A 22,466-nucleotide genomic window follows, 5' to 3' on the forward strand; every position below is an offset into this window, starting at 1 on the left:
GAACTTCTTTGGTAGAAAATGCTTCACACTTGTCACACTTCCCTAATGGGGGAATTAAGTGTGTCCTGTGCGACTCCACTGGGAGAGGACTCGTGGAAGCTGGTGCTTGACTTCCTCCAGATTTCACCCCATGTGCCGTTTCCTTTTGCTGATTTTGCTTTGTATTTTTTTGACTGTAATAAATCTTTCCATTTAAATAAATCTTGGGTATAACTACACGTTGGGTCCTGTGCATCCTTCTTAGCAAATTATCAAAACTGGGAATGCTCTTGGGGGCCCCCAATACACAGGGCTTTCCTAATTAGATAAATAATTAGATCCTAGCTTAGTAACTGACTTACATCTCTCCTCCAGACCAGATGAGTGAACTTTTCCTCTTTTGGTTTACCTTAAAAATTAACAATCCTAACTACTTGTCACTTAAACAGAAATGCTTAATTAAGGATAATTTGCCCCAACAGATTTGACTTTAAAATAGATCAAACTAAAGTCACAGTTTGTCAGCTTAGTAGATTTTCAAGGTTGCACTCAGCAGTCCCACTTCTTGTCATGACAGGGCAGCCATCTCAGGGCCAGCATCTCTGATTCACCCTCCAGAGCAATATGAGAGAAACAGAACTCCGGGGCTGGTGCTCTATGGGGATGTGATACGAGACTGAGACCAGGGATTTTGCCACCAGTGTCTCTGCTAACAGATGTTAGCTGTGTAGTTCCTGCAGTGTTGCCATGTGACGTGGTGCCTGGCCATTTAGTCGTTGGTCACCGAAGGCACCAAAATGGTAAAGTAAGCTACCAGCTGGGCCTCAAGCAGCAGGAAAAGTCTAGGATTGGCAGCTATGCTTGTGAAACACATTGGTATGAAAAGTGGAGAAGGGAGAAAGAGGAAGTGAATATTACACAAAACCTCGAATCAGAAAAAGCTAGGCCTACCTTTCCAATCCTGCTGGTCACACTCAGCAGATGCTACATTACTTTACAACCCCAAGCTGCTTGAAAAGCTAACTGGTTACCTCTTTCCATAGTTGATAAAACTGCCTGGAACATGCTTCTTGAAGTATGGTATCCAATTTATGTTTTTCCATTTAAAACAAAATATCTCTCTGCCTGTAAGGAACCTGGATTTTAAAAAATGGCTCCCTCTCCTCCATTGTTTTATTCATTTTTGGTTTTTTTTACAAAGATCAGCTCCTTTCTTCTCAAGTCTGTGGGACCCCTGTGTCTTCCAAGTTTTATTTAACTTGCCAATACAAAAAGGCATATGTTATACTTACATTAGCTCTGGTAAAGCCCAGTTATATGGTAGGTTGGTAGGAGAGTAGTAGGTAGATAGATAGATGGATTCTTATAGTAATCTGATCTCTGGTTCCAATTTTGTCCTTCCACGTACTCGACATAATTATTTTTGGGGATCTGAATATCAGGACTGGCAATCTCACTTGGAGATAATCTTTTCTTAAAAATTGAGTAAAGTGAGTGCCAATGAAGAGTCCTGGAATTGACTAAAAGTGTGTGTGTGGTGTAAATGTGCCCAGTCTGGGAAGAAAGATCTCCTGTGATGTCTGAGAGGCCTCTTTATCTCAGCTTCAAGTCTCAGTGTCAGTTGTCTTGAAATTCAATGTCCAAAGCCCCTATTTACTCTCCCTATGGTACACCTGCTTGGTTCTATGAAGCCACTTCAGATCCTTTTGGAAGACAGCCATAATATAAATAAAGAAAATACAGTTGGCCATCCATATCCATAGGTTCCACATCCACAGATTCAACCAACCAGGGTTAAAAAATATTCAGGGGAAAAAAATTGCATCTCTACTGTACTGAACATGTACAGACTTTTTTGTCATTATTCCTTAAACAATATAATAACGATTTACACGGTATTACATTGTATTAGATGTTATAAGTAATCTAGAGATGATTTAAAGTATACAGGAGGATGTGCACAGGTTATATGCAAACACCACACCGTTATATATAAGGGACATGAACATCCTCTGATTTTGGTATCCACAGAGGTCCTGGAACTAATCCCCCATGAATATGGAGGGATGATTACATATTTGATAGATTACTACCCCCAAATCTGAAGTTTTAATGTAGATATTTGCAGGTAGAATCATTTCTACAGTTATTACCATGCCCCATTCTTCACTTGGAGTACAACTTCTCAAAAATGTGTGGTCAACTTGATTCGAACCAAAGGAGACACCGCAAGTGGTGATGTGATTTACTTTGATTTTGGTGGCGTGCAGGTTAAAACGAGGCATGGAGAGTGAAAAGTTCAGCTAATTTATGTTTGTCCACTTAAAACCTGTTCCAAATACGTTTAGCATTAAAACTAGTCTTTTAATGTAAGTTTCTACTTGTACTTAGCAAAAAAAGTTTAAAATTCTTGAGAAAAGCTATTTTTCTCCTTCTTGATATGATTATCATAATTCAATCCATAGAGAGGGAACTGGGTGGGAATATATTAACATTTCAATTCAGCTCAAAATAACTTAATACAATTATTTTCTACTTTCCGTTATATGCCATAGTTGTCAACCCTAAGCAACCTATGTGTAAATAAAGGAGTTTTCTGTTGTAAATTATATCCTTCTGTAATTGGAATTGTCCCTAATTAATCTTCTGAGGAGACATACAGTGACCAAATTCTTGCTTTGCTAAGTGTTGCAAAGGGGATTCTGCCTTATGACTTTTGGAACAAGTACAGACTTCTTCTATGACATGAAGCCCACGGGGTCCTGTTCAGCTTATATACTAACAACTGGTTTAATTAGACTCAACATATTAATGGTTTAACACGTCACTGAAGAAAGCATAGAAGTAAAAACAATTTTCAAAATACATTTGTGTATAGTTGGTAAATTCATGTTCCTGCTATATTTGAATCACATAGATAGTTTTCCCAGGTGTGTTTTGAGGTTTATAAAGCATTTTACATCTAAGGACAAAAAAAGGAAAAGGTAAACTCAATAGGTGAGAAATCTGTTGAAACCAGCTAATTGATTTGTTTTTTTACTTTCTTTTTCATAAAAACCCAATCTGTACAAAAAGAGATTTCCTTCTGCCCTGTGAAACAGGTTCATTAATTCATAAGAAATCTTCTTTAAGATGTGGTCCTATGAAAACCTTGGTACCCCAATTGTTTCATGCAGTGTTGTTAGGACAGCTATTTGCAGATTCCCAATTCCAAATGTAAAACTACCTTCTCACCCACAACCTTTCCTTTGCATTCTAAAAAAAAAAAAAAAAAAAAACCAACAATTTAAAGGAAAAAAACTTCAGAAACATCATAACCCAAAGAGATCCAGTTTACTATATAAAATATCTCCAATAAATAGTGTAGCTTCTTCTTCCCAAGCTGACTTTTCAGGGCATAGATCCAACAGGTGTGAGGTTTCTTCCAACAGATTTATTTCTATAATTTCTCGTTTAAGAAAAATGGCATTCTTTTTCAAAAGGAACTGATGATCAATCACACAATAGTCATCAGTAGTCATAAATGACTAAGCAGGACCCAAAACACTGATCAGGATCAGTATTTTATTGACAGTAAAAAAAATAAATAGAAAGCAAGCAAGAACCTAATATTATATGATTTTTGTGAAATTCAAAGTATAAAGGTTTCTGTGAGCTCACTGTCATGAATTTCAGGCAATGGCCACAACCTAGAAAGTCAATAAAAGATAAACTAAAATCCAGAATAGAGATCTTAAAACACTCAAGGCACTGACCACACCGAACCAAAAATAAAATTATAAAGAGACTTCGGTACATTGATAACTCAAAAATCCAAATTATAAACACCAAAAAATAAGTAAATTGCATAAAACTTTTATTATTTATTAGCAGTGTATTCTTCTACACTTTAAAATAGAGCAAAATATCTTCTGGAAGATAAACTATTCATAACAAAATACATGTCAAACAATTTTTATTATCGGAGTAAAATTACTTTGCTATATACTTTCTATATTATATACATCCACTTCTTGGTGTGTCTATGTATGCACATGTGTAAAGTAATTTTTAGACATATACATGTACATACATATGACACATATACACACATAATTATGGGAAATTTACAGTAGTCAACTTTACAATCATTTTAATAGCTTCACACAAATTAGTGTTCACAGAACTAAAACTGTCAACATTATTCCCTTTCCCCTATTTCTCAAATGTCATCTGAATTACTTTTTATGATAACTTGAAACAAATACTGTCATCTTCCTATACAATTAACCAATTTTTTATAATAACTCATAATAAAATATTTTACTTTTTTAACTTTAGAAAAGATACATAATTCCACTTATTTTAGTTTTTGATTCCTAAATCATACAATTCGTTTTTTTCATCAGTTGAGTGTAATTTTTGGTACTGCAGTTACTGAAGGTTAATTTAACAAACCTGAGTCAAACATTCATTCAAATGCCTTTTTTAAAAACATAAAACATGAACAAGATGTTTTGATGAAGCATATATAATAGACTCAAGGTACCCTCCCCTAATAAATACATTATAAATAACTCAATGGTTGGGAGTAAAGCACTTCATATGAATCCATGTAACTAGCACTTTCAGTGTCGAAGCAGTCCATTCTAAAGCAGCCTGGAAGGATATCAGGATGTAAGGCTCCTCGATTCCTCATAGAAATGAAACCTACAGGCTTCTGAAGACCTAAATATCAGATCATACTTACATGAAAGGGCTGTGAGTACCTATAACGGTCCTTTCATTTTCATATTAGGTTCCAGATATGCTAGCGTGTGCAGCAGGGGGTTGTACCCTGTTTTAAAAATATCTCCTTTAATACAGAGAACTACTTAGCAGCATCTTTTTCAGTTTTTTCTCTCCATTGACTTAAAACTGATGTCAAACCATGTGTGATTACAGGCAACAACAACCTCATACCCAAAGCAGGATATCCTAATTGGGTTAAGAACTCTTTTGAAAGGAGGAAGGAAAAAAAAAAACATTTGGAATATTGAGTCATTTCATAGAGAAAAAGCATGAAACCATGCTCTCAGAAGAAATATTCAGTGAATTCTGATCTTCCACTGCATGCTGTTTTTTAAAGCCCCCCAGGATGCAAAGCTAACTCAAATTGGCTCAGCAACAAAAACAATGGGAAAGGGAATTGTCCTAAATAAGCCATCCCATGCCGTTATACTCTTGGTAGAGATAAACTTGGATAAACTCAGTGTAACTAAACTGACTTCCCAAAAGAATGAACTGACCTGCAATGTTTATAGTGGGAGCATAAAAATCACTTTCTAAAAACGTTCTCCCTTACTTCTTCTTCATAAGAAGGAATTATTTATTCATTAGAGACAAAACCATACTAAAACTAAATAGATTTAAAATACAAATTTTTGGTAGCAAACAGCAGGAAAATCTAAATCAAAATATAGTCTAGTTTTTACATAACTTTATATATTTATAAATTTATCAAAATAGTCTTTCAAAGTTCACAATACATATATAATGTAACACTGTACAGGTAAATATAATAATAAATGTATTACCAAAATACATTAAAAATAACCCTTCGAAATACCAAATTCAACATTAAAACTGTCTTTAAAAGTATAGAAATCTCCATAAACACAGTTTCAGTGCATTTATAGTAGTCATTAACCAATTTTCTGTTTTCAAGTCTCTTGAAGGTGTTATCTTAGTGCTCTCTTTAATTTAAGGTAAGAAGGCAGAGATATTCTTCCAGCAAGAAGTTGCTTTCCCTCTCCACTGCTCGTCCAGATGAAGAAATTGTGTCTAAGAGAGGAACGGCTTTCACTGGAGTGGCAAGGCCTTAGTAATGAACATATTCAGACTGAAGGGACTGTGCAGGGAGAGACATAAACTGAGGTTAAATTCCATCACATGTAAAACTTCTAGCAAGTCATGCAGCTTCTGCCTTCCACACAAGACAGCTTAGGTCTATTAAACAAAAGATCAATGAAATAAACTAAGCCAAAACAGAAACAAAAAGATGGGAGTCACAAAGCATTAGCTAAGTAAGAATGAGATATTCAATTATGCAAAGTGATTGTAAGAAAACTTCATATTGCAAAAGGTTTACTAATTTATTTATAGTGATTAAAAATTAAGTTTTAATTTAAAAATCAGTAGGTAGCCTAAACTCATCTCTAAGCATTTCTGCAATTAATGAGTTTTACTTAAAAATATTAAAAGATACTTTTAACTAATTAAACATTACTAGAATATACTTTGAGATGATATATCCTTAAATTTAATTCAGTACATATCAATGGCATGCTTCTAGTGCAGTAGAATTAGCAGCCATTTAAATAAATTCCTTAAGAATGCTTGAATTTATAAGTATCTTACACATCCTTTCCCTTAAGGGGAAATGAAGTACTACCAGCTTGAAATCTGATCTTAAGACCCAAAAACATTTATGCAGAAGAGTCTTGCTGTGGAATTTAATAAACAATAGGCAATTTTCAAGAAAACCATACAAATTCTTCCACATCACATTAGATACTAACATGTAAAAGGAGTGTGATTGGGATATGTAATCAGAATGCCTGGGACAACAGACATAAACCAGGAAAAGATAAAGAGAGTTACAGAAAGTTTGCCAAACAGTTATTTTTTTTAGCAGGAAACAGTGATTAGAAAAAGGAACATAAATCAATCTAAACATTAACAAATTTTTTGCTCAATTCTTCCAATTAAATGCCTGAGGATAACAAAGTTTACTTGATTTTCTAGTAAATGCCCTTTTCTCCCACCCAATAATTATTTCTCAAATTAGTCTGTAACATTTTATTAACAGGTCTAGTCAATTATAAGACGGGTCCATTTTGGTGATGATATAGGTTATCAGTAAAAAAGAATCTGTCCGTTTTCCAAAGAACTTACAAAAGGATTCAAGCTATCTTTTCTCAGCTTCAAAACTGCAGTGAATTTTACACCCTATGAACAGCCATTTCCTGAGTAAGTCCCTATTAACACAGTATGTCAAAGAGTTATGGTCCCTGACCGCAAAGGGCGAAAGCCACAATGTCATAACAGATGTGAAATGAAAAGACAGCGGTGTCAACATTAAATAGTAATATACGTAGTGTAAAGTTAACATCGTGCGCCAGGAAAGGCTTAGGTAAGAGGTAGTAAGGGAAACGGGTGGTTCTCAAGGCTGCCAGTTTCAAGAGCTGTAGGAAGAATGTAAAAGGTTTGGCTATTTACTTTCTTGTATGTGGTTCATGCTAATACTTCAAAATAGGTGCTGATCAAGAATCAGAGCACTATACTATAAATATACCTGAACCACAGAGCGAATAAAAGAGGTAAGACCCTAAGAAAGCCCAGTGAAGTTGGTCAAAAGCCTTGAAGCCCATATACATTCCACTTGAGGGACGCCAGCTACCACGCTTGCAATTAGAGCATAAACATTTTTCTACCTCCTTTTTCTCGGTTTCTTCTAAGTCTGGCAAGCAGTCAGAGGGCAGAGCCAGTTAAGTCCTCCAGCTGTAAGAATGCCACAAAGGTATGTTGTGCGTGTGTGTGTGTGTGTGTGTGTGTGTAGCTCAGCTAGTGCTTTCTTGAGAATATTTAACTTTTACTTTTGTTCCGATTAGTAGTTATGCATGTTATCACTAACAGAAATTAGAAACTCTTCAAATTGCATATAACTTAGAACAAAGTTGTTTTTGCAAGCTCCATCAATTATCAATAAACAGAGATGTAGCAAATAAACATTAGACAAGCGACCTTTGTTAAACCAACTTTTTTATAGGGTAAAGTATTTCATATGTACATCAATATAGAGGGGCAAATATGTGTGTGTGCATATATTTATATATATAAACACACACATATATATTCATTTATTTGTTTATGTATTTATTTAATGAATCACAGTGCCCAGTGAACTGGAAAACAGAAATAGTCTAGAACATTTTAAAGATTTCTATTATTCATATAGAGAATATATTCATTAGTCTTCTGGCCAAAGCCTTTACTTTCACACAGAGCTCACAAACTCTGGCTGGTGTTTAATCTAGCCTCAGATACAGTTCACCACAAGCCCCACTATTTCCTTTTCCGACCCCCTAATTTGCTCTCTTATGTTGCCTAATTGGCCCTGCAGGCCTCTGCAAACAAATGATGACACCATTTGGCCAACGAATTGACCTTCTGTCCCACCAGTTCAATTCATTCAACAAATAATTACTGAACATCAGTTGTATCTACTAAGCACTAGAGGATAAAAATACCGAAGTCCTCTAAACAAAACATGTTCCATGGTTTCTTTATATGGCATAAAGGAAAGGGAAACAAAAGATCAGTAAAAAGGGCTCAGCAAATTATTCTGACATCAGTATTTTGTAACAAATTAACTTCCTTTCATTTTCAATCTAAAATAAAAATCTTAATAGAAATGCACTAAGGGGGCCGGGCGCAGTGGCTCACACCTGTAATCCCAGCACTTTGGGAGGCCGAGGCGGATGGATCATCTGAGGTCAGGAGTTCAAGGCCAGCCTGGCCAACATGGCGAAGCCCCGTCTCCACTAAAACTACAAAAGATTAGCAGGGCATGGTGGCACATTCCTGTAATCCTGGCTACTCGGGAGGCTGAGGCAGGAGAATCACTTGGACCCAGGAGGCGGAAATTGTAGTGAGCTCAGATCACGCCATTGCACTCCAGCCTGGGTGACAGAGTGAAACTCCGTCTCAAAAAAAAGAAAGAAAGAAAGAAATGCAATAAGGGGAAAAAAGAATTGTTCAAGTCTCCAAGATCTATTCACTTAAAAGCATAACTAACACTGTGAGACCTTTCTATTCAGGGAGCAACAGTGTTGGATGACAGGAATATTTAAATTTCAGGTATCACATGGTTATCCTATGGGGTTGTGCTGAGGGCCTCTCTGGGTCATTTGTACTCAGCCACAGTTGAGGAAACCTCAAGGAAAAACACAAGTAGTCTCCATTTGAAATCTTAGATAGGATAGATAGATAAGCCACATGAGTGCCTGGTTTGACCTAATACACATTGAAACAAAGCATAACTTCATGCTTTTTTTTGTAGTCACAGGTAGGTCTACCAACTATATACAATGCTTTCCAAATGTCCAAGTATTGTAAAATTATTAATATCCCAGAAAAGATAATAGCCAGTTACTAGCATTTTTAATTTTTATAGTAAAATTATATTTTATAGTAAAATTGCATTTGCATTTTGAATTCCATGAACAATATTATTGCTGTTGATTTTATTATTCAAAAATAGATTAAACACAACTATCTGAACTTCTTAACAAATTAGATATATTACTTGACACGTCAATTATTCTGAGCTAGATATTTGAGTACTTTCTATATGCTAAGGACAGTTCTAAACATCTTATACATATTCACGCATTAAATGTTTCAGACAACCCACTTTACAGATGAGGAAACTGAGGCACAAAGCAGTAATTAGCCCCAATTCATGTAATTAAGAATTGGTGGAGCTGGAATTTGAACCCTAGCAGTCTGACTCTAAAGCTCAAACCCTTAGCTACTATAGTTTAATATCTCAAGACAGCCAGCATTTGTCTTGTGATCACTACATATTCAATCCAACATTCTCTATCACCCTAACATAGACAAATAATGACCTTAGGCAAGATATGATTCTGAGTGAATAAAAAAAATTATTAAAAAATATTTGTTGCATTAAAAGATAAATACATTTTTGAATGATTTTCATCAGGCCTGAATTCAAAGAATTTTCAGGAATATTCTAAATTTAAAAGAAATTTTCATTATAAGAACATCCATGCTTAAGTATTATGAGTTGATTAAAGTTTTAATTCTGATTGCCCAGTGCTTTTAGTTGTTACAATAATGAATTAATGAATCTGAAATACAAAATAAATTATAACAATGACAATGAAGATGGTTATAAAGAAAGCGAAAATAATTTTTATACCTGAAGATTATTTTAGAAGTTAGCCCTTGTTTATATAACCAAGAGATTTTAATTTCTCAAATATAATATTCAAGCTCATTTAATTAGTAAGCTCGACAGAGTTATATTGAGTTAGGACCAGATCAAGTTTATTATGGACATGTGGTATTCTTATTGTATGAATGCCATAAAATTAATAATGTAGCAATATTCAACCTGAAAAATAAGGATAAAATTGCCTTAACATTTGCAGCCCCCAAAATTTTTATGTCAAAATATAAGCTTCCATCAAGAAGTCTTGTTCCCTGAAAGCAGTAAGATTTGACATAAAACAAAGTGTTAGGTAAGGAGATCAAGACAATTTGTTCTGTTCTGGAAATCTGCTACTAATGTGTTTTGGCAGATGTAGGTAGTAACTTTAAAATTTTAGCTATTCTGGAGGTGTTTCTTTTTTAAACAGCCCAGTTACCTAATCATGGCAGGAAAATGTCTAATAATTATAGATATAAATATTGTACAGATGGTTAATAAATAAAACATGTTAGCTATCAAAAACAGCAAATTATAAAGAATAATGAAAGATTAAGGTCCTTAACAGCAAATGAATATAACGATGTCTTAATGTTCAAATAACTTGAACCAAAGGATCCAACGGCCTGGAATGTTAGCATCCTACTAAGGTCAAAATCCTGCTTCGAAATGTTCATGGACTTTTTGCCACACTGCCATTTTCTTTCCTACATTTTCCCAAGTCCTTTAAGGAATAAAAAATAGTGTACTGGTTATCCCTGGTTTAAGTTCTAACCACAGAGGCAAAAAGCACCTAAAATAAAAATGGTTTGTTTTAATGTGATTGAAATTAAAGGAAAAAATACATGGTTGGCAACATGGTATTTTATACATAACTATAGTGTTTTAAGTTTTAATGAACAAATACAACACTGGGGAAAAATAAATACACCCATAACTGCCTCTGTACTCCTATGTCTCTTTATGCCTTTGTAATAAGAGTTTCCAGTTTTTGCATTGCTTACAAATTAACACATAAAATGTGTGCATTGATACTTATTTCCATAACTGTGGTTTCACAATACTGAAAGTATTTTTTATTTTTTTATTTCAATAGGTTTTGAGGTACAAGTGGTTTTTGGCTACATGGATGAATTGTACAGTGGTGAAGTCTGTGACTTTAGTGCACCTGTCACCCAAGTAGTGTATATTGTACCCAATATGTACAATACTGAAAGAATTTGCCTCTGTTAATATGATACATATTTCCTCCAATAACACTAGATGAAATGTAGCTGGGTATGGTTTTATTGGCATCATATTAAGATAAAAGGATGAAGGTTTGTGTTAAAATCAGGTTCGAAAGGTGTGTGTACATTTTTCCATAGTGTTCTCTGTGCATTTCAGGGACTTCAAGACTTATCAAGCCAATTTGGGTTCATTATAATGCTATATAAAATAGTCTTTCACCTTCCTACATGATTTTTAATAGATTCTTTTTTCTGGAGAAATTTAATATATGCTTTTCAACAATCACAAAGAGCTCGATTGTTAGATGACAGATTGTTGACACCCAGCTTGACTCAGCCAACCATTACATGAGTGTTTTCAGTTCATCTGAACACCAAAATTATATTGATGCAAACTCAGTTAAAATTTATTTTCTCTTATTTTAGTAAAGCCACATTTCTAGAAAAAAAATACACAACTCCCAGATTACTGTATATTAAAGCTCAAGCTGGAAACTTGTTTGTATTTTGTTAGTGCTTCATATGCTAACAATGAGATCCAGGCTCCTAAGCACTTTAACATTCACGAACCCAGATACGTTATCTGACTTTTAGTTCAATAAATATTTATTAGGCACTTATACTGTACTATGGAACCTCAGGAAACAGAGATGTTTCTGAGAAGCTTAAAGGAAAGCAGAGGAGAGAGAGAATCATGTATAACTGACTATAATATGAGAGCGTTAGCACTCCTAGGAGAGTCGAGAAAGGAAGAGCCATTCTGTTTAGATGGGTCACAAATGCTTATCAAAAAGATAACTATTGAGCCAGGTTAAGAAATGTGAAACCAAGCAGAGAAAGAAGGGAAAGCAGAGTGGACTGCAAGTGCTAGAGTTCAGGCTCAAGGCAGGTCGTGCCAGGTAGAGCTGCTGGAGAGGAGGCTGGCAGGGAGGCACACAGCCCGACAGGGAAGAACCCTGAATGCCAAGCCAGGGGAGCCAGACTTGACCCAGCAGGCAGAGTGGAGCCACTGAACAAAGCCAAACATGAGAAGGATTTGATTAGCTCTGTGTCTCAGGAATTTAACACTGGCAACAGTATAGAGGAGAGATTAAAGGTAAGAGACAGGAAGACAGAAAGGGCTATGCAATAGTTCATGAAGACCCCAATTAAGGCAGCAGTGGTAAGGATGGAGGGATAGAGGCATTTTAGAGGGAGACTTGATAGGACTTAGTGACTGGTGTGACAAGGGAAAGGCAGGCAGAAGTAGTGTCAAAGCTGACTCCAAATGTCTAGCTTGGATGACTGGATGAATAAAGATGAGATGATTCGGCTAGGAAACCGAAGAGGAGCTGGCAATGGAAGGAACCTGTATTCTCTCCATCCCAGGTAACATCCCAGAGGAAGCTGGGAGTGTAGGTCCAATGCTCAGGAGGTTACCCAAAGAGAAAGAGCCAATGTAAGGACAATCATTAAGGGGCAGGCTTAGGAGTAGAAGGACTAACAGGAGCCCATCAGATCTGGCCTTGAAGAAGTCAGCAGTAATCTGAGGGAGAGACTTTCACCAGAATGAAGGGCCACCTCCCAGCTATAGAGCGGAGGAGTACCAAAGAGACAAGGGAAGGGGCAGTGCAGGCTTCTCTTTCCCCAAGTTTGGCCATAAAGGAGAAACTGTGAGAGGAAGACAGGGCCAAGGGAAGACTCCTCCCCAGCCCCCACCAGCCTACCAACTTGGACGTGCACATTTGCAGTTGAGGAGACCTGCAAACGGAGGGTAAGAGGCTGAAGATATAAAAGGAGAAGGAAGTGATTAGGGCAACTTCATGAAAGATTCTGGAAAGAACAGTACAGGTAGGTAGAGTTATCATTGGAAAACAGCAGAGTTTCTTTGGATTTAAAGGGGAAGGAAGAAATGGATGAGTCCAGATGCAGATAAACTTTGAGATAGAGAAGAGGGAAGTTAGAGGAAATTACTTCTGATAAATTCTATGTTCTTAGCAGATCTCAAAGCAGGGTCAGCTGGCTCTGGAGATCAGGAAGGGGTTGTGTTGGTGAAAAATGTTAAAAAGTTTTGGAACAGCCAGGTGGGGAAGAGAAAAGGAGCCAAAAAGGGATAAAACAACTAATTAGGAGCAATGAAGGGCCGGGTAAATTAGAAACACATTTGAGATGGAGCCAATTGGCAAAGTAATGGGATTTTCTCCAACAGTGCTCACAGGAGAGAGAGGAGGAACAGATACAACAGATGGTTGAACTGATCTAATTTTGGAGGCTGGTAATCAAGTGGTTACAGAATGTCCAAGTAGAAGTGAGAATGTTGGAAAAAGGAAGCAAAAATGGCTATGCAGGCTATAGAAGGAAAGACGTGAACTGAGATGGCTGGGGAAACAGGCAGGGTCAGAAAGAGGTCATGGAGCAGAGTTAGGAGGAGGGGGAAATGTTTAAAGGAGGCTGGCAGGATTCAAGATGTCAGAAGCAATGTGCTAAGCAATAAGAAGATTTATTCAATGAATTTTCAAGTGAACAAAAATAAAGATAACTGAAGCTAAGAAAGTTTAAAATAAGATCACTGTGACACCTTGGGCAAGTTATTGCCACTCTGAGTCTTGATTTCCCCATCTGTAAATAGCAGGTTAAATAAATAAGATAATGGATATAAAGTACCTAATACCATGCCAGGCACATAGAAGGTATTCAAGAAACAGTGGATGATGATAATGATTAGAAAAATGTTTCAGTTGTCCAGAATGTTGGCAGTGCCCAGGTAGCTAAAAAGTAGAAGCAAAAGTCTTCCAGGGATGAAGGGAAGTAATAACAGTGATGAGGACAAAAAGATAGGAGCATCCTTGGATGATGTTTTCAAAAGACAGGAGAGCATGGAAACGAGGTTCCTAATAGGAAGTGGGAACACAGCCTTTCCCCTCTAACCATAAAGATTCAGGAGCTACCAGAGAGTAAGTAATGTGTACTTAAAGATTAAATAAGGGAAAATGAGATAGAACGGGTCAACCTTATTTTGCTCACTTTCAAATGGAGACTTCTTGATTTTCTCTTACAGTCTACTGTTTTTCATAACAGAAGGCTGAAGGACTCAAAACAGTCTGCCCAAGAGAGAAAAATATCTACTTCTAAACCGATAAAAACAGTTCTCTCCCACATATATCAACCTTTGAGTTGTTTAGACATTCACTATTAAGGAGAGCCTGCGTCATTTACCAAAGGTTTCTGTTACGGGCAAATCCAATGACTTTACAAGCAATGTGCACGTGGTGTCTGTGCTTGTTTGCACATGCATGCACATCCACATGTATGTGTATGTGTGTGTAAGAGGGAGGTGCAATAAAAATATGCCTTTCTAAGTTAAAGATCTGACACACATGTGCACACAGTAAAATTCAAATTTTTGGAAGAAACAAATGACCTACACAATATTAGAAAAGATGCAAGTATGGACTGAGTATACCCACAATCAAACAGGTAAGCATAGCTCAATGCCAGATGCTTTGGAGATAACAAAAATAAAAGACATTTTCTAACCTCAATCAAGGAATTCAGTGAGGATTCAAGGCCCACATCCACAAGATAGGTGACTCTCAATACGAAAGAGGGATGAGGAAGGCCAATAACCAATACAAACAGAACGACTTCAAAAAACATCATGATTGCTACGGTCTGGTGAGATTAAGGAAGGCTTCACAGAGGAGGAGGTTGGACTTAGGCCAACTCCTGATGGAAAGGGGGTGAGAAGCAAAGGGAGGGAGGAAGGGAGACCAAGTTGGGGACATAGCATGTAAGAAAAGCACAGAGGTAGGAGGAGCCGCGCACGTTCAAGGACATAAGAAACTGCCTGGCAGAAGCAGAAGGTTCATGCTCAGGAGTGGAGGGAAATGACTTTGGAAAGCTGGTTGGGGAAAGCTGAAAAAGGCACTGAACGGCAAGCTGCAGAGACTGGACCTACTTCATGTCGAGACAGTACACTCCAAACTACCCTCTGTATGCATGTATTAAATATTTTTTAAAGATGAAGAAGAAAGAAAGGGCACAGCAGAAATTAAAAGCAAGATCAACATCTTTGTGGCCCAGAAACAATCAAGACAGTGGTGGGACTCTGGCTACACAGCTGGAAGCCTGCAGAGGTGGCTGGATGTTCCATTCATGTGGGTATATAGGTCGAAAGCCGCTTGCCTGAAATCAGGGGTGGAGTCAGGCTCTCCCACATGGGGAAGGAGGCTGAGAGAAATTGTGACCATTGCCCTCGGGCCAGGCCTGAGGTGGAGCCACATCCCTGCCTGAGAAGAAAGCCTGGGAGGAGCTCATCAAGAGATAGAAGCCTGGGTCATTAAGGTCTGTTTCTAGACTGAAAGGCCTAGATGATCGGGTAGAGCCAACAAGAAGGCCAGCAGATGAGGAGGGAAAAACAGAGAGAGAAAGAGGAGAGAAACACACAAACGCTCCCATCCCATCTGAACCTACCAACCAAATTCCCTAACACACAAGGCAAATGAACATTATGAGAACTGACAAAGTCTGCAACCACAAGGCAAACTCTCACAGGGTGAAATGCAAATAGCAAAGCAATATCAAAATGCCTTATCACCTGAGATCCTCCAGGTGAAAAAAAAAAAAAAAAAAAAAAAAAAAAATATATATATATATATATATATACACACACACACATAAAATAATCCATAAAACAAAAACAGGCAGGCCCAAATTATAACAGATGGCTATCATAAGGATCAAATTAGAAATGCTGGAAAAGAAAGATACAGCCCCTGAAATCAAAGGTCAGTGGACTGCAGGATATACTCCAGAATGGACACATTAAAGAAAATTCACAAATTGAAAAATAATAGGAGGAATTCAATCAGAATACAGCTAGAGCTTAGGAACTGAAAAATATAAAACAGAAGGTAAGAAATATTGAGGACAGATTGAAAGGGTCCAATATAAGTTTGGGGGCTATTGGCTGGGTGCAGTGGCTTATGCCTGCAATCCCAGGACTTTGGGAGGCCGAGGCAGGCAGATCACCTGAGGTAAGGAGTTTGAGACCATCCTGGCCAACATGGCAAAACCCCATCTCTACTAAAAATACAAAAATTAGCCAGGCATGGTGGTGCACACCTGTAGTCCCAGCTACTCAGGAAGCTGAGGCAGGAGAATCACTCCACACTGGGAGGTGGAGAACCTGGGAGGTGGAGGTTGCAGTGAGCCGAGATTGCACTCTAGCCTGGGTAACAGAGTGAGACTCCTTCTATTAAAAAAAAAAAAAAAATTGTGAGGCTATTGCAAAAGGAGAAAATAAGGGGAATAAGGGGAAAGGCAGTAAAGCAATATCCAAAAAGATAGTGGAGCCGGGTGTGGTGGCTTAAGCCTGTAATCCCAGCAATTTGGGAGGCCAAACCAGGAGGATCACCTGAGGCCAGGAATTCGAGACCAACCTGGGCAACATAGCAAGACACTCTCTCTACAAAAAAAAAAAAAAAGAAGAATGATGGCTGAGAATTTTCCATAACTAAAAAAGCAGCCCTAAGATTGAAAGTACACACTGACGCCAGGCAAGATAAATAATAATGAATCTGTATATAGCTATATTATGGTGAAACTACAGAATTTCAGGAAAAAGAGGAAAAATCTTATAATAATCGGTTTTATTCTTCAACCACAGAAGCTGTTAAACAAAGGCTTACATTAGGAAACTGGTATTTTAAGTGGATTCTGGCAGCAGTGCAAAAATAGAAAGGACCAGAAATATGAGAGCAAATCAATTCTACCAGAAGATGCCTGCATGAAGTTTTTAATCTAGTGGAGGACAATGGCTTGTATGTATTTGTCTCACCTTGCTCTGCCAAAAATATACTAGGCTCATGCTAGACACTTACATAAATATTAGCTACAGCTTTATTAATTGGATAAGTTTCCACTTCATTTAATTTCAGTTTTTAAGATACGAGTTCTCTCTGTATTGCCTAGGCTGGTCTCAAACTCCTGACCTCAAGTGATCCTCCCGCCTTAGCCTCCTAAAGTGCTAGGATTATAGTGTGAGCCATTGCACCTAGCCAGCTTTTACAGGTATATAAAAAGCACTTGCTTTCTTTTACTCCTAGCCAAAAAAGTAAGACTCAAGATTAAAATAAGGCTCTTTTCTACTGACCTAGTAGTATTATTGACACTACATAAGAAAGTATAAAATTAAGCTGGACAACCAAGGCGATTCATAACTCTAATACATTGAGAATATAAATCAATCCTTACCTATTATATATTTCTGATCAACCTTATCACTTAAAGTAAGTTTTATGTTTTCAAGTCTTTTCAAATGTACAGTCAAAAACAGCTGACACGCTTCACACAGAGAATTAACATAAACCACTATTTAACACTGGAAACTTAAATTATAGTTACATATATCTACAAACACTGCAAACATATAAACAGCTTATATGCATATTTAAAGGCATCATCTGAACCATGCTGACCTCATAACAATTTGATGCTTTGTCGAGTAACATTCTCAGGTCCCCTTGGGAAGGGAAAAAAAATCGCAATGTTGAATGAATGCCAAAGATGTGGTTCAATACTGAGATTGAGCTCATGTTCTTGATATGTAGTTAGTATCCCTTAGCTGAAAAATTACATCAAATCTAAAGCAATGCCACAACAAAGAGGAAGGATAAAAAACCACAGCAACATAAATATACAACAGAAGGATAGAAAGCTAGTACTCATCTTTAACTGTAATAAATATTAACACCCAGTTAATATTTAATAATATTAATATGAATTAATAAATGAATATTGATATGGTTTGGATGTTTTAGCCCCTCCAAATGTCCTGTTGAAATGTGACTCCAGTGTTGGAGGTGGGGCTAGTGGGAGGTACTTGGGTCATGGGAGTGGATCCTTCATGACTGGCTTGGTGCTGTCCTCCCAGTAATGAGTGAGTTCTCACTCTATGTATGAGTTCACATGAGATCTAGTGGTTTAAAAGAGCCTCGCACATCCTCCCTCTCTCTTGTTCCCTCGTGCCATGTGATAAGCAAGATCCCCTTTTGCCTTCCACCATGATTGTAAGCTTCCTGAGGACTCAGGCAAAGCCAAGCAGATTGTTGGTGCCGTGCTCGTACAGCCCACAGAATTGTGAGCCAAATAAACCATTTTTCTTTGTAAATTACCCAGCCTCAGGTATTTCTTAATAGCAACAAAAGCAGATGAATAAAAATGTCCTATTTAAAATCAGGACAAGATGGTCAATTTTTAAAATGGAGAATAGGCAGAGGGAAAAGACAACAAGTTGATATCAGGAAACACTACTACATACCACTGGAAAGTATCAGCACTTTACTGGGAATGGATATTCAAACAATCAATAAGTAGCTTATCACTGTCAGCACTAACATTATCCCAAAGTAAAAATGAACCATGCTTTAGTGCACTGCCGATCACTCAGATTTTCATCAAACTGGTTATTTTATAAAGCTAGATTCTAATATTTTGATATCATTCCAGGTCCTACTTTAAGGACCAATAATTCCTTAAAATACATATGTATTCTACCTGATGTTAGAATACAGAAGAACTTAACCTATTCATAGGCTACCAAGATTGTTCTTACATTGGTCAAATTTGAGGTAGAAAACATCCACAGTCTTCATAACCAAAGAGCAGCATTAACCAACTGAGTATAAAAATGCTACTAACACTAGAAAAGAGAACTACATTTAAGCCAACTTCAACTATCGTATAAGAATGCTGAGGGAAAGTAGGAAGCACACAATATTTCATTTCCATTTTGCTTTCAACTTTCAGCCAAATGAGGATTTTAATTTTTAATTCCCTCCTGTAACCAGTACTGTGTTAGAAACCATGAACTATAAAAGAACTTTTTGAAATGTCTGCAAAAGGAAGTTTAAATTTGGAGGCAATTCTTACATACATAGACAATATGTAAACAAATATAGATGTTCATGTATGTAATAGCATACATGATAAAGTATTAATTATAGGGTGGATTCCACTTATTGGGGAGAGCTTCACAGAAGACAGGGAAGGTAATATATGTCTTTATTTAAAGATGAGAAATTGGTAAGGAGAGCAGGGGGCTTCCAAGAAAGGGCTTCCTAAAGACTAGCAGTAGGCATGAACATTGTGGGAGAAGAAGACAAGAGAATAAGCAAGATAAATGCTGGTGCAAAGATACAATACTACAGAAATGCAGTACAGAGGGCCTGAAAGCTCAGCAAAGAAAGTCAGTATTTATGTTCTAGCACTGAGGGACCACTGGTCATTTCTGAACAGGGAAATAAGATGTTGAAATCTGTATCTCTTATCTGGCAATGCTTTAAAGCAGGGGTTGGCAAACTGCAGCTCACTATCCAAATGCAACCCACCACCTATTTTTGTTAATAAAGTTTTATTTAGTATAGCCACACCATTCGTTTATGTATTGAGTTGAATAGTTGGGACACAAAGCTAAAAATCTTTACTATCTGGCCCTTTACAGAAAAAGTTTGCCAACCCTACTTTAAAGTAGGAATTAAAGGTGGAAAGAGACAAGTTAGGAAGATCATCAAAGATCCAAACACAACAGGGATGAGGAAGCAACTGAATGGAGAAGAAAGGAAAAATTCCAAGAGACGATGGCACCACTGACATTACCGACAACCTTCACTATGAGAATATCCCTGCAAATATTTGAAGATTAAGATAGAAGAGTGCATAACTAAGCTTATTACAGGCTATAATAAGTTTCACTTATTTGTATAGTTTTATTATTAAAGCTATAGAGCATTCATTCATTTAACCATCCATCATTTTATCCAATCAACAAATACTTAATGAGTGCCTAATATATGCCATGCACAGGGCATATAACCATAAAAACCAGAGGCACCATCCCTGCCCTCACAAAGCATATAGTCTAGTGGATGATAAAAATTCTGAGTGAAAAAGAGTATTCTGATTTAGACCAAGGTGGGATATAGAGAGGCTTATGGGAGAAGCAACATGAACTAACTCAGAGTTGGGGGTCAGGTAAGGTCAATGTAGATGACTAGTAATCCAGTGATTAAGTGTCATAAAAATAAAGCATAGCAAATATTCAAGACAGATACCACAAGTAATTTCAATTTAATAAAATACTTCCACCCCACCTACACCATAATCACATGTCCCTCATTTCTTAAGCTTTTGAAGACTCCTCTGAGTGTCAGGGAGTGAAATTCATTTTTTATAGTAAGTGGGTCAACAAAAATGTAACCTTGTGTGTGTGCATTGCACAGGGCAGTAGAAACTGCAAGACTAGCAAAAGAGGACAAATTAATAAAAATAAAATCTGACTGTTCCTCAGCATTCTGTCACAACTATAAGGAATCCTTAACATTTGTTCTTGTTTTCTGTGTTAAACGATTTAATGACAGAATAAGGAAATCATTTTTACATTTTTCTGGGGGCTGAACTGCTGCAAAAAGTGAGTGAGCAATTGCAGCTTTCAAAAGAGATGCTAATTGTAGCTTTTAAAATATTAGATTCCCTCTAAATACCCATCACCCCCATCCCCTAAGAGTTTCTGGGTCTTTCTTAAAGGTTCTGGGAGGATATTGCCATGCAGACTTCATTTTCCTACCTAAGAATTTTAAAACATTTTTATTGAGTGATTTTCCTAGTTCTTCAAGGCTCCTAATCTCACATCTTCAGAAGTACTAGAACTAGAAGTATGATCTTATTTAGACAATAAACCCAGTATAATTAGACAAGTTCCACTGGACCATAAACAAAAATAACTCATAATCTCCTATCTTATTCCACACAAAGTGGGGATTTTCATCATAATTTAGCTTTTTGACCACAAGTCAGCAGAAGTAGGACTTGGAGCTTTCCCTCTCACAGGAGGTTTTCTAAGCAAAGTTAAAGTGGAGAAGGTCTGCTGCAAAGACCTGCTGCTTCTTACTTCCAGGGAGGGTGAGAGGGAGGAAAATGTTGTGTTGATAATTCTGTTTATAAATGCTTTTCTTTACAATAAGATGATAAATTTAGGAGGGAGGAGAAGGGAAGTGGCAGCAACTGCCCACACAGACTATTACTTACATTGAATTATTTAAAAATCACTCTATTCTAGCCAGAAGAGGGATGAGGAGGAGGAGAAGTGAAAAGAAATAACAAAATATGGAACGAGACCCAAATCAAGTTATGTAAACATCATTAGGGGAGATTAACAATTGTCTAAAGAATGCCCCCATGGTTCTACCAGCAAAGAGGAGAACAAAAAAGTAGAACATTATTCTTGTCAAGCTACCAATGCTACTGGCATTCAGCTATAAATGTTGATTACACAATACCTTTACGTATGTAGTCTGCAAGGTATTTACATAGTCATGCATCACTTAATGACAAAGATACATTCTGCGAATGCATCCTTAGGCAATTTCATTGCTGTGTGCGTGATAGAGCGCACTTATACAAACCTAGACGGTATAGCCTATTGCTTCTAGGCTGCAAACCTGTACAGCATGTTACTCTACTGAATACTGCAGGCAACTATAACACAATGGTAAGTATGTGTGTCTAAACATGGAAAATATACAGTAAAAATATGGTATAAAAGATTTAAAAATTGTACACCTGTAAAGGGCACTTACCATGGATAGAGCTTGCAGGACGGGAAGTTGCTCTGGGTGAGTCAGTGGGTGAGTGGTGAGTGAACATGAAGGCCTAGCACATTACTGAACACTACTGTAGACTTTATAAACGCTGTACACTTAGGTTATACTAAATCTATGTTAAAAATTTTTCTTTCATCAATAATCAATTAACCTTAGCTTACTGTAACATTTGTATTTTATAAACTTAATTGTTTTAACTTTTGGCTCTTTTATAATAATACTTAGTTTACTATTTTTTAATTTTTTTTATCAACTCCCAATTGCTTGAAATTAACACTTAAAATAAGCATTGTATGTGTAACTGTACCAAGTATTTTCTTCCTTTACATCCTTATCCTATATTTTTTTATTTTAAATATTTTTAGTATTTACTTTCTAAATTTTTGTTTAAAATGAAGACACAAACACACACATTAGCCTGGGCCTACACCAGGTCAGGATAGTCAATGTCACTGTCTTCCACATCCACATCTTGTCCCACTGGAAGGTCTTCAGGAGCAGTAACACGTGGAGCTGTCATTTCTTATAACAACAATGCCTTCTTCTGGAATACCTCCTGAAGGACCTGCCTGAGGCTTACAGTTAACTTTTGTTTTAATAAGGAGAAGGTGTATACTCTAAAATAATGATATAAAGTACAGC

At 36.9% G+C, this 22,466-nt stretch overlaps 1 protein-coding gene across 2 annotated transcripts in view; it reads right to left on the bottom strand.

Annotated features, from left to right (window-relative positions):
• Nucleotides 1-3,818: 3,818 nt before the first annotated feature.
• The window catches only part of CDC14A (cell division cycle 14A), a 169,235-nt gene continuing 150,587 nt past the window's right edge, over nt 3,819-22,466 (bottom strand). The window contains exon 16 of one of the 2 annotated variants that reach the window (XM_003260116.3): nt 3,819-5,848. In XM_003260116.3, coding sequence (XP_003260164.1) covers nt 5,819-5,848 — 30 coding nt within the window. In that variant the 3' untranslated portion in view covers nt 3,819-5,818. Of the gene's footprint in view, nt 5,849-19,231; nt 19,311-22,466 lie in introns of those variants that run through there. The other variant, XM_003260117.3, reaches the window with a different exon arrangement.

Source organism: Nomascus leucogenys, chromosome 12, assembly GCF_006542625.1.
Source record: "Nomascus leucogenys isolate Asia chromosome 12, Asia_NLE_v1, whole genome shotgun sequence".
Lineage (NCBI taxonomy): Eukaryota > Metazoa > Chordata > Mammalia > Primates > Hylobatidae > Nomascus > Nomascus leucogenys.